Below are 13,072 nucleotides of genomic sequence, written 5' to 3'. Positions count from 1 at the left end.
GAAACGACCATCAGAAAAAAAATCATTACTAATTTAATAAGTCCTTTTTCTAATATTTACAACGATATTTATAAAGATAAGAAGACGCTTTTACTGGAACAAGTACTCATTGTTTCTAATAATGAGCGCAAAGTCCTGAATTTCGTCGACTAGTATCATCAATTTTGCATTATTTCGACTTTTCTTGTAAGAGCGCTCTTAATACCAAATTCGCATAATCTGACAGATGGATTTACCCGAGTTTGAAGTTAAGCGACTCACTTAACCTCTCGAGTTTCACCGATAGATTATTTCAAAAACGACAGTTTGAAGCCGCTGGGGCTTTAGGATTTTTCATATGATTTGTTATGTTTTCTAGAATAACTACATAATAAGATCTGAATAAACTTGTGTAATTCCAGACGAGGCGAAGGCTGGTCGAGCCCTCTAGAATCCCTACGACAGCAGCTGCGAAAACTGGACGACTTAGAAGACCAGTTCCCTGACTTAGCCTGCCAGCCTGCCTACAGCCTGCGGTACCCCTTCGCAGAACTAGGTATGCTGTATCCAGGAGATCGAGTCTTCTAGAGTCCTTACAGCGACTTCGAAAACTAGACGACTTAGAAGACCAGTTCCCGGACTTAGCATGCCAGTCTGCCTACAGCCTGCGGTGCTCCTTCGCAGAACTAGGTATGCTGTATCCAGGAGTTCGAGTCCTCTAGAGTACTTACAGCGACTTCGAAAACTAGACGACTTAGAAGACCAGTTCCTGGACTTAGCATGCCAGTCTGCCTACAGCCTGCGGTGCTCCTTCGCAGAACTAGGTATGCTGTATCCAGAGGCGGAGGTCCAGCCCTCTATGGAGTCCTTGCGACAGCAACTCTCATCAGCACTCGAATAATGTTTTTTATGAATCGAGCTTAAAGAGAGTTTCATAAACCCTCGTATTTTAATGTCTTTTATTATGTAGCAATCACATAAACTACTATTATTTTTTCATTGTAACTAATAGGAGCCGTTGCCACCGCCGACACGCCCGAGTTGGAATTCGTGCGGTACCGCGCCTTAATAGAGCGAGAAGGCATGCGCAGAGCGAGAGCGGTGCTGAAGCGGCGCAGAGCAGCGCTCAAACAGACTAGGAGCGAAAGAGAACCACATAGAGCCCCTAGCGTAAGTCATTTTATTAAGTTAAGAAACTTAATCGAAGTTATAACTATTATATTTTTTGTTACCTAACTTTACGTATGTCGACGGAAGAATGTCTGCCCTGAACCATGGATGATACTAACCAGGAGGTAACCAGCAGTGTATTCGTTGTAAGTTTATCGCTGGTTGCAAGCTATTATTGTAAGCCGTGGTTACGACCACAGATTTCGTATCGAGAAAGTTACGTAATACGCTTGTCCTTTGTCGATGGTGAAATCGTATTGCACCATCGACAAAATGACTGTTCACTAATCGAGTTGAAACGCATTTTTGAACTGAAAACTTTAGCGGCGCTGTGCACTTTTTGTGATGGGGAAAAAATGTTAAACTCGCGAGAGGTCACGTGACCGTAAGATTCGTAAGACGTAAGACGGACACGTGACCTGATCGAAAAACTGTTACAATGTCATTGAGTTTTCACTTCTGCCGGCACTCCCGGAGTGCAACCCTTTGTTTTTTTTTGCGTCTGATGTCAGTCTGATGTGCTATTAAACGGGCCAGGAGGAGCGTGAGTCCACCGAGTTGGAGGTCGCTCTACACCGAGCGCGCGCACTGCTGGGTGAGAAGGAGATTCGGCTGCGGCACATTGAGCGCGCGCTGCGGGCGCTGGCGGCGCGCCCGCCGGTCGCCGTGCAGGTCGAGCGATAATCTAACTTGTTTATACAGATTTTTGGTTCAGTTTCGCTTGGAACATCAACTTGTTCTTGCAATTTTCATTCATTCGAATCAGTTTCGCTTGTAAACATCGTCACCTTGCAAGTTTCATTTATTCGCTTAGTATTTTGGTTCAGTTTTGTACACACACGTCCGTTCCCAAAAGCTGTTAGGCAAGAAAACGATCGGGGCGTAGCCGCTCGCCGTGCAGATTTTTGGTTCAATTTCGCTCGAAACATCATCGCATTAATTCATTTCTATTTCTTTGTTTAACTGACCGTTTCTTTTATTTTTTGCCATTTTATATATTGTGACCTTTTTTGGCACTTTTGTGTTATTTCTAGTCAGGATCGCGAGCCCTTTTCATCCATAAAGAAGAAAAAAAGTGTCCTAAAATTTCCACTCATTTTTCAAACTTTCCTTTTTGTTACCGCCATACAAAGTGTATGGGGAAATGGTAACACATTAGAAAAAAAAACTCTGGGACATTTTTTAAATCTCATTAGGATCGAAAGAGCTCGTGATTCTAAGTAGAAATAACACAAAAGTGGCAAAATAAATCACAATATTTAAAAATGGCAAAAAATAAAAGAAACGCTCAACTACTAATTTTAATATCACTTTTATAAATTTTTTTTGTATTTATTTATTTAGTATTTTGGTTCAGTTTTGCTTTAAATGTGCTAGAGTCGGAACGATGCATTCACCTATTGGTTCACTTTTGCATAGGTCATCCGCTATTCATACTTTTTTCCAAAGTTCGATTCTCATCTTTACTTTCAAGCTGCGTTTGGTTATCGTTTTAGTTTGATTTGTTTTCTTCATGTAGTTCTTTCTTCGAGCAACACGGAAGGGAGGCGGCATTCGCACTATTTCCCCTCTGCCGAGGTACAAGATTAGCGTGTCAATCTAATCTAGCGCGGGTAATAAAACTAGTTGCACTTGGATTTTTCACTAGACCGAGTCCAGACGCGCGCGTGAACACTGCTGCACAAAAATGCCTGTTTGCTCGGTTTTTTGTTATAAAAAGAGGTCGGGGACATCAAATTTACAAAAAGAAAGTGTTACATTTCACATGTAATATTTTTTTTTACATATCATACGTTTAATTATATTCAAACACAATTATTATATTTTAGTCTTATGTAATTGTTGGATTTATCGATTTTGCTCGCTCAGTACAAATTGCTGATCAGTCGAGCGACAAATCCGACTTCTCATCTCTCAGAATACAATAACATACTTCAACGAAAATGTGTTAGTGTGCGTGTTGTGACACTTGTCACTCGTCCGTACACAAAAAGAGATCGAGGTTTGCAAGATTTGTCTTTGACGTGTGTCAATTTCTATGTATTTGTGTCGTCATTACAGATTGGATTTTGTATGTAAGTGTGTGAGAAGTGCGACTGTGTGCACCTTTCCCCCCGCGAAAAATGGCAGAAAGATTTGTACGGTGAGATATCGCTTGGGCCCCTCCCTTCCGATGTGTCGGAAGCCGGTGTTGCTCGAAGAGTTCTTTCGTCATTAGCAATTTTAATCAAAATATTTGTTTAACAAATACGAGTTTTTTTTTTAGCTTCTACCGTCTAGCTGTTTGGCTGGTTAATTTCTCCAGATTATAGGCACAACGTTAAAATTACACCTATATTTCTTCCTTAAGGTTCACATTACGGTTCATCTTCAAAAAAATGAATAGTTATTAATTAGCACTGTACTGTCAGGAGACGTCATCGTCGGGCTCGTCGGGCTCGCTGTCGGCGGCGGCGGGCGGCGCCGTGCTGCGCTCGCTGCGCGCGCTGCACGCCGACGTGCGCGACATCTGGCGCGCGCTCGACGCCCGGGAGCCCAGAGTACCAGGTCACTCAAGTTTAGAGTCAGTTGCACCAAAGACATATGTAACTTCGTATAAGACGAATAAAGTCTAAGGAAAAAACGTGCCTCGGAATTCAAGTAAAAGTCATTCTCGAATAGATGCCGCACACACCTTTAGCCTATCCTCGGCTAGATGGCGTGACGACACCGTTTCATATTTAACAATTTTAACACATAGATATCAGCGAATGAACATGGATCAAAATGATATAAAAATAATAAAATTATTTATCCATATATATACATTTTTTGTTAACTTTATACGTTTTCATTTTGAGTTTTAGTCGTGTGTCGATATATGGCAGTAAATATACAGTGACTACAAAATTTACAATGACAGGACCCCTCTATACTATCTATTCTTTTTGGTTGCACCAACCAAAATTGATGGACTGATTAACGTCAGTCAGCAGTGAACATGGAAATTTCCATACCCTCTAGTCGCCCAGACGCCTATAAAAAGGTCTCCTGTTCCATTCTAATTTGAATCTTTATTTTGGCAAATCAAAATTGTATTTGTTTTGGCAAGTTTTGATGTCTGGGCGGCTGGAGGATACAATAAAATTTAGCGAACGCTTTGATGGTGACAGACGGTTTTGGTGCAATTCACCCTTACTCGGCAACTACATACAAACGTTAGTATCCGTAGCGGCGGGATTCCTCCAGGGTGCGGCACAAGCATTTTTGTACTAAATATGCTTGTGCCGCACACTGGTAGAATCCCGCCTTAGCGCTTATGTACAAATCACGCGAGGTTCGATAGGGGGGTGGGGATCACAAAAAAATCACGACAGATCACGTTGGGGGAGGGGGGCTATAGGAGACCTCACGTGTGTTTTTCTACAGTGAACGAAACTAAGAAAAAATACCTACCACATGAGTAGGTAGATACTTTTTCTCGGTTTTGTTAAACATAAATCTTCACTCCGCACTTCAAAATTGGAGCGCGTGTGGCCTTACCGGTCGGATGGAAAAATTTCAAAAAGATACACATCAGGTTATGTGGGGTGCCAAAAACATCACCAAATATCACTAAGGGGGAGGGGGGCTCAAAAAGTAGCCGAAAACACCTCGCGTGATTTGTGCACAACCCGTTATGAATGATGACAATCAAATTCCATACACGACATAACCTACCCCACCTACCTTCCAATATTGGCTTTAGGCTGCATAGCCGGCTGATTGTAACTATCCCTTTCCCATCCCAGAGCGTGTCACTCCCCATATAATTACGTCCCTTGGTATGCCGGCTATTAATAGTTCGAAGCAGACATGTTCCTGACTGGGTCTAGCGTCTCTTGTCTTGTAATGCCAACACTAATATGAGAAACTAAGGCTTTGTGGTCATCTGACATCAGAATAAGTAGTTGTGCTTAACAATATTAATTCCAAACGATGGCGATCAAATCAGGAAGTGGGTCAGATTTAGCTTCCAAGATTTGACCCACTTCTCGGCTTCTGATTGAGCTTCAGCTAATTTCAAGTAAAATTTCAGTTTTGCATACCTACATGTGGAAATCGTAAATTGGGTGACAATACAATATTATGATAACATAAAGCTAATCTGATGATGGAGACAGGAGGTGTGACCATGGGAACCCTATGATAAAACAATGCAAACTAATTGTGTTTATGGTTGACAGAATTGTCTTGCCTGTGGTAAGAAAAGTACAGTCAGCGATAAAAGCTTGTAACAAAAATTTAGTTTTGGTCAAAAACTTATTTTATCTTTTTTTTTTTGCAGCCATAACAGCTTCACCCGAGTCCAGCTCGTGCAACGCACCAACAACATCGCACACTCGGCTGACTATCTCCGCTGTAAGTATATTTTTAGGGTCCCGTACCTCAAAACGAAAACACTTGGCCCTCAACAACCCAATTACTCAAAATGTACAACTACCTATTTATATCTTATAATGTTATAATAAAATCATAAAAGGTAAAAATAATCAAAGACATGCAAATAATGAGTTTGCATTCCATTCGTTATACAAGTATTACAAATTTCAAAAATGGAATATCTATTCGAACACTTCACTCACTCATGCAAGAAGGGCGTTAGTAAAGTTTTTTTCACCTCAGCAGCTCGAACAAAGGGTACTTTGCTTCTTAAAAACAGTGAGCAAAATGCGATTTTGCTCACTGAGTCATTTTGTCTCACTAAGTGAGCAAAATGCGATTTTGCTCACTGAGTGAGACAAAATGACATTCAAGTGACCTTTATAGTCAAATGTCATTTCAACATGCGGGGTCTAATACAAGTTCGATATACTTGGGTTCTATTATCTCTGTCCCTCTAGGTATGTTCTCACTGCTTAGGGTGAAAAATTTTGTGTACTACACGAGATCAAAGTTGTTTACATCTCGTGCGCTTTTGAATCCCTTACTACGCTCAAGATTCTAAATTAGATTCACTCGCTACGCTCGTGAATCTATTATAGAATCTTTCGCTTGCACGGGACTCAAAATAAGCACTCGAAGAAATATCAAACTTTGATCTCTTGTTGTACAAATAACTATTTACCTATACTTGCCAAACTATATTCATTATTTTCTTGTTTCAGCCCGAGCAGTCGCTGCAAGACAACTCCGACGGCGTGGCCGAACGAGCCCGGGGGCTCCGCGCTTGGCTGCAAACTACACCATAACCATCGCATCATGTTCGCTTCTCTGGGCCAAGCTAATTCCACTCTTCTGTCGTCGAGATAAAGCTTACTACGCAATTTAAGTGGCAGAGAAGCCCGACGCTCCGCGCTTGCTACAGACCAAGCTGAGGGCCTACCGAAATTTACAAATTGCGGGCATCTTTCTCTGTCACTCTACGTATTAATTGGTGTAAAAGAGAAAGATGCCTTGCGAATTTTGGTGTTCGCTGTAGGCCCTCTGATTCCGCTCTTATACCGGCTCCATAAGGCTTAGTTTCGTTTAGAAGTAGTTATGTTGCGACATAAAAAGAACATCTGAATCTGGAAGATTTTGCTTGAAAATAATACGGTGTTAATATCAAAATTAGCTCAATTCGACAACTTATCGTATGTCGTTAAAATTAGAATGGCTATTTACTCTTTAAGGCCCACTTGCACCATTCCACTAACCCGGGGTTAACCGGTTAAACCTGGAGTTACCATGGTTACCAGTACACTTTGACACTGGGTTGACGGTTAAACCGCTTAACCCCGGGTTAGTGGGATGGTGCAAGTTTGCCTAAGTGTAGGTAGATCTGCGACTACAGACTAGATATGAGCGCCGCGCCGGCGCGCCGCCGCCGCCGACAAAATTTTCGCGCCGCCGCCGCCGACGCTGCGCTATCGGCGTGGCATCGGCGTGACCTTGTTAGATACTACTATTTTCAGAATCTGATAATATATATATTATCTAGTTTAGATCTTTAACGGGGCCAGTCTGAATAGCTTATAGACATTAAAAGGTATTTTAGGTCCATATAATTCAAAAATATCGATGGTAAATTCAAACTTTTCTGTTTGGTAACCGCGCTACTAGTGTTAGGGCAACGAAATGACTAATTTTGCCAGCTGGCTAGCTCATCCGTCATTCACCGCTAATTTAACCATTGCAAACATGGTTGAATGTCTTAAAAAGGTGTAAAAGGGGGTTAATTTCAGATATTAAGTGTTTTCACGCCCAAAGGTGGCCGTTTGGCTTCGCACGGAAGGCATCGGAAACGGAATCGGGTCTCATTCAAGCTTGGCCATTGTTCAAATTTCAAGCGTTGCTCCCTCGCAGCCCAATCTTTGGCCTCGCATCGCTCGCATAGAAGTAAGCCGCTATCTGAACCTCCAAGTTTTCGACCCTGTTTGGAGCCTAACTTTAGGCCTCGCTTTTAAAATGCTTGGTCCTTGGTTCTTCTCCGATCTTAGCTCCACTGCAGCACAGCCTTTGGCCTCGTACAAATGCACCTGCAGGAAAGCTCCAGGTCTTTAACACTATGGCCTCGGTCTTTATCGGCCTTCGGACTTGCTTACACTGGACCAATAGTTCAATTCCAGCTTTGCTCTCTTGCAGCTTGTCCTTCGGCCTCGCAAAGAAGCGCGCCGTAGTCGGCGCTCCGCGCATTCGGCCTTCAGCCAAGCTCACACTTGGCGTTCGATTCTAAGCTGTAAGCTTACCTGCAACTCAGCATCTAGCCTCTCATGGGAAGGCGTCGGAATCAGGTCTTCGGTGTTAGGTGGAGCTCGGCTTTTTTGACATTAATCGGTTTGTTGGGTCGATATTGGTTCATGACGGAGTTTGATTTTCCTCACTTCGGCTCTTTGGACTGTCGACCAGACGTTTCCATGATACAGTCAATCCGCTACTTTTTACTTAGTACAAAAGATAAGGGCCACGGAAAGATCTTCCGGCCAGGGCCTCGCCAAGATTAAGACCGCCTCTGATGATGCGCGCTATCGTTTATACTATATTAAAAAAACCGGACAAGTGTGAGTCGGACTCGCCCACCGAGGGTTCCGTACTTTTTAGTATTTGTTGTTATAACGGCAACAGAAATACATCATCTGTGAAAATTTCAACTGTCTAGCTATCACGGTTCGTGAGATACAGCCTGGTGACAGACGGACGGACGGACGGACAGCGGAGTCTTAGTAATAGGGTCTCGTTTTACCCTTTGGGTACGGAACCCTAAAAATCGTACCTTTATTCAATAAATTTTGCTTGAAATTGAAAAATGCACTTATTTTATAACTTTCTTACAGAAAAAACATGTTTTTTCGGTAAAATTTTGGTTTGATTTCTTTTTTCATTAATCAAAGGTGTTTCAAGGCCACGCCGCCGATTCGCCGCCGCCGCCGACCGATTTTGACCGGCGCGCCGCCGCCGGCTAAATGCCTATCGGCGCTCATATCTACTACAGACAGACAACACTACACTATAGACTAGCCAAAGATATGAATCACTAGAAAAAAGTTATTCTTTAATTTTATTACTGGTTGGCATGACTACTTCTTCAGATGACCAGAGGGCCTAGCCAAGGTGACAATCCTTGATAGATAACGCCAATCGAAACTTAAACAATGTATGGAAATAGTCACGTGAATTTTCAATTTTCATAGCATATGTTATGGCGATATATTTTTTAGCTTCGTTTGGCGTCCGTCGATGTTTACGGTCGTCATCTTGGCTAGGCCTGATCAGTACAGATCTTGAGAAGAAATTCACGCATACAGTTTTTAATAGGAATATTAGCTTCAAAATCTATGTGGATCTTTATCAACGCGCTTTTCTTGCGCTGGACGTACGGAAATAATTATTTGATAAATTACTCTGATATACTACGTGTAATACGTGAAAATTAATATAGATCAAACGCTCAAATATCCTGCTAGACATATATATGATATTAAATATCAACCCGCAATCGTCTCATACATTCCTGAATTTAGGAATAAATAATTGTGCTAGACCAAAATACGTTATAAGCGTGATATAGAAGAAGGGTTGTATATATAATCTGTCAAACAAATTTGTCAGTAGAATTAGGCACGAAAGTCAAATTTTCTATGGCACGATATCCCTCGCGCCTACATTTTTAAATTTGCCGCTTTTGTCTACTGACGGTAATGGCTTGACAGACTATAGTAAAGTAGAGAGGCGTGTTTAAGACGACTGAATGTGTAAGAAAAAATGACGATATGAAGTTTTATGGTGTCAAAGAATTGGGGCGTGAAAATTGCCTAATAAGAAAAATCTTATCGTCTGAGACCTTTAAGAGCCCATCAACGTGCACACTAGCGCCACTGCTAATTAAACGTGATTATTTAAATTTAACGACAGGTATTTAAAAAAGGGGGCTGCTACGTACTGTATTGTGTATTTCAGTACCTTTTGAATACATCAAACTAGTTTTTATGTTGCTGGATTCGTCTATGTATCCAATTCCAAAGTTAAAACGGCCGTTTTTGTTTTGAGGTCCTAGTTCGACGAATCCAGCAACATAAAAACTAATTTGATGTATTCAAAAGGTAGTTAAATACACAATACAGTACGTAGCGGCCCCCTTTTTTAAATACCTGTCGTTAATTTTAAATAATCACGATTATTTAGCAGTGGCGCTAGTGTGCACGTTGATGGGCTCTTAAGCAACACAGGTTACCGACACGTCGCGTCGGAAGGGAGGAGCCCAAGCGATATCTTACCGTACAAATCGTTCTGCCATTTTTTGCGGGGGAAAACGTGCACACAGTCGCACTTCTAACTCACTACATACAAAATCCAGTCTCTAACGACGACACAATTACATAGAAAATGAAATGACACAAGTCTAATACAAATCTTGCACACCTCGATCTCTTTTTGTGTACGGATAAGTCACAACACGCACCGCGCTAGTTGTGTGCATGCCCAATTGGGCATGTGTTTCGGCAGAGGGGAAATGGTGCGAATGCCGACTCCCTTCCCGGTGTTGCTCGAAGTCTGAAACCAGTTTTTGCAAGTTACTTCAAGAATACATAAACGTGCTCAACATTGCATATTATGCCAAACATTGTGTGTCATGAAAAAAAGCAGTGATTCTATACCTAACGGCGTTATACTTAGACAGCTGCAGTATCACTACACCTTATAAAACAAAGTCCCCCGCCGCGTCCGTCTGTTTGTGTTAAACTCAAAAACTACTGAACGGATTTTCATGCGGTTTTCACCTATCAGATTGATTCTTGAGGGAGGTCTGTATCTTTAGGTATTTAAATGAAAGTAAACAAACAATTTGTACATTTCGGGTAGTTATAACATGTATTGGTTAACCGACCAATTACAAAACCGCCTGGATTAGTCACTGAACGATCTGACTTTAACCTACATTACTTGATCGTGTAATGTTTTCATCTACCCTCAACTGGCACAAGGAGCCATTTGAGGGTAGGTTTTGTTTACTTTTATTTAAATGCCTAAATATACAGCGTGTATAATATGTTAACCCGTGCGAAGCCGGGCCGGGTCGTTAGTCGTAAAGAAACTAATTTTTTTCAAGCAGCATTATTTTAGCATTTTATGCAAAGTTGAGTAACTTTAGAGTAGTAAAATGAAGAAAAAATTGTCGTAAGCAGGTAAATTCGCACAAATCGACGTAAAAATATATGTTTATATAATTATAAGGTGGCCTATACATTCCTTTGTGTGTTATTCAGATCTTATTGTGTCAGAATTTATTTAAAATAAGCTAGCACAATAATTGGACCGCGAGCCACGAACAGATTTCATGACCAATCGCCTCCCGGGCGATAGTTTGTATATTGTTTAACGGCTATGTATGATGATCCCTCATGGACGTCAGCTGGCGCTCCGTTGGTGGGTTGAGGAATGGCAGCCACCGAAACATGTAAAAATATAAAATACATTTTGTCATCGCCTCCCATTTGATACTTTGCCAGAAGATAGTTTCGATGTTATTATAAATAAAAACAACCGTCAGCCGGTTGTATAGCAGTGGAAAGACCGTCAGCTACTTGCATAAACATGTAAAAAATAAGCTCTGTACCTTTTTATTATAGTAATAACTAAATCATGAAACTTTGCATTTAGGATCTCATCAGGCATTTCAATAAACGCCTTATGGATTTGCGGACATGATCAACTAACGGTCTTTCCACCGCGATACAACCGGCTGACTATTTTTTTAATTCATGCTAGCATCTAAACTATCATCTGACAAAGTATCAAGCGGGAGGCGATGACTGACGATATTTGCTCCTGGCGCGCGGTCTAAATAATTTCCTTGTTGATAATATTGTGATTTAAAACTGCTTTAAATTCTAGTCATGGAACTTATGAAGTATTTGAGTGTGCGTAGTATTGACTAAGACAATCTATTTTCCAGTAATATCATTTACGATTTACTTATTTTTAAACTTTAATCTTATTAAAGATAACGTTTAACTTTATGTACATATTGTTTAAGTAATGCTCTCTTTGTGTGTGTATTTTTTAATGTATTAAATAATTGCGTCAATCGATAACGGACATTCAGATGTGACAACATTTGAAATTAATGCAAATGTTACCATATTCTCATATTTGCGAGGATTTTAGGTGACATATTATTTTATTTATTTAAACTTTATTGCACAAAGAAAAGACCAGAAAAGCAGACCCCACAATCAGATGGGAATAATAATGCTGAGAGAGAAATTTTATTGCACAAAATCATGTACGAATGGCGGACGGATGCATAAGGATCGTGCATAAACTGTAGGGGGCAGCACAGAAGGCCCCTGTTTATTGTCTAAGTGAAAATGTCAAGCCCCATACAGATGTGCAAAAATATGGGAAGCTTCCGAAATATTCCATAGTTATCAATTTTGTAAATTTTCCGGAGGCACATCCGTACAGCTTCTACAGCTCAATAGAGTGCGTGAACTGCAGGGGTAGGGGTTAACACTTTATTGGCTTAAAGTGGCATGGTCTATATTTATAACATGATTCCAATTATTGGCCCATAAATTAGATATAAAATATGGTTGGTTCTTAATCATACAACTAATACATAACATAACAAATAACAACAAGTAAACCGCTGCTCAATTCCCTTAATGCCCGAGTAAGACACAAAAACTCTGTAAAACACATTTTTTACTCTGATTTTGTAATCTTAATACCTTTAAACGAGCAATTCTTGTTTATTTATATATATAATTTGGGGATCTCGGAAACGGCTCTAACGATTTCGATGAAATTTGCTATATGGGGGTTTTCCGGGGCGATAAATTGATCTAGCTAGGTCTTATGTCTGGGAAAACGCGTATTTTTGAGTTTTTATGTTTTCCGAATAAAGCTCGGTCTCCCAGACATTGAAAATAAGTCGATATCAAAATATTATAGAAATCTTCATGTCTTTATCGATGGACGTAATTCGTTTGGACATTTTCTCTTAATAATTATTAATTATATCAAGTATACATGAACACTAAAGTTGTGATCATAGAGCCTTCTTTAGCCTTACTATTGTTCTAATTCCGTTTTTGATATTGTTCGTGTCTAGATCTCATTTCAAGGAAAATGTCGTCATTTTCACTCATAATACTTTTATACACACTTTTTTGTCTCCAGCAGAGTTGCTTTTGACGTATTTGTAAGTTTATTTTCGTTAAAACAATTGTTTAAAGGCAACATTTTTACTATATTATGAATAATATATTTTTAATACCACGTCTGTGGCAAATGCCTGATGATAAGCGATCACCGTTGCCTGTGGACGCCTACAACTCCGGGGTTGTTGCGGTTGCCAACCTTTTAAAAACCTGTACACCTTTTTTGAGGAACCCCCTGCTGTAGTCCGTCGAGGAAGCCTCGGTAGGGAGCTTATTCCACAGCCGGAGCGCCCGCGGGGGGGTAATTCCTCTTAAATCTT

The 13,072-nt window shown here is 40.6% G+C and overlaps 1 protein-coding gene across 1 annotated transcript in view; it reads left to right on the top strand.

Annotated features, from left to right (window-relative positions):
- Window positions 1-6,768, top strand: part of LOC134796792 (centrosomal protein of 164 kDa) — a 39,119-nt gene extending 32,351 nt beyond the window's left edge. The window contains exons 18-23 of the mRNA XM_063769013.1: window positions 402-535; window positions 992-1,149; window positions 1,687-1,821; window positions 3,561-3,696; window positions 5,456-5,529; window positions 6,276-6,768. Of these exons, the coding sequence (XP_063625083.1) occupies window positions 402-535; window positions 992-1,149; window positions 1,687-1,821; window positions 3,561-3,696; window positions 5,456-5,529; window positions 6,276-6,359 (721 nt within the window). The 3' untranslated portion in view covers window positions 6,360-6,768. The remainder of the gene's footprint in view (window positions 1-401; window positions 536-991; window positions 1,150-1,686; window positions 1,822-3,560; window positions 3,697-5,455; window positions 5,530-6,275) is intronic.
- Window positions 6,769-13,072: the final 6,304 nt, after the last annotated feature.

The sequence above is a fragment of the Cydia splendana genome, chromosome 14 (assembly GCF_910591565.1).
Source record: "Cydia splendana chromosome 14, ilCydSple1.2, whole genome shotgun sequence".
In the NCBI taxonomy this organism is placed as follows: domain Eukaryota; kingdom Metazoa; phylum Arthropoda; class Insecta; order Lepidoptera; family Tortricidae; genus Cydia; species Cydia splendana.
The sequence above is the reverse complement of the archived record's forward strand: the minus strand, read 5'-3'. Positions and strand labels throughout refer to the sequence as shown.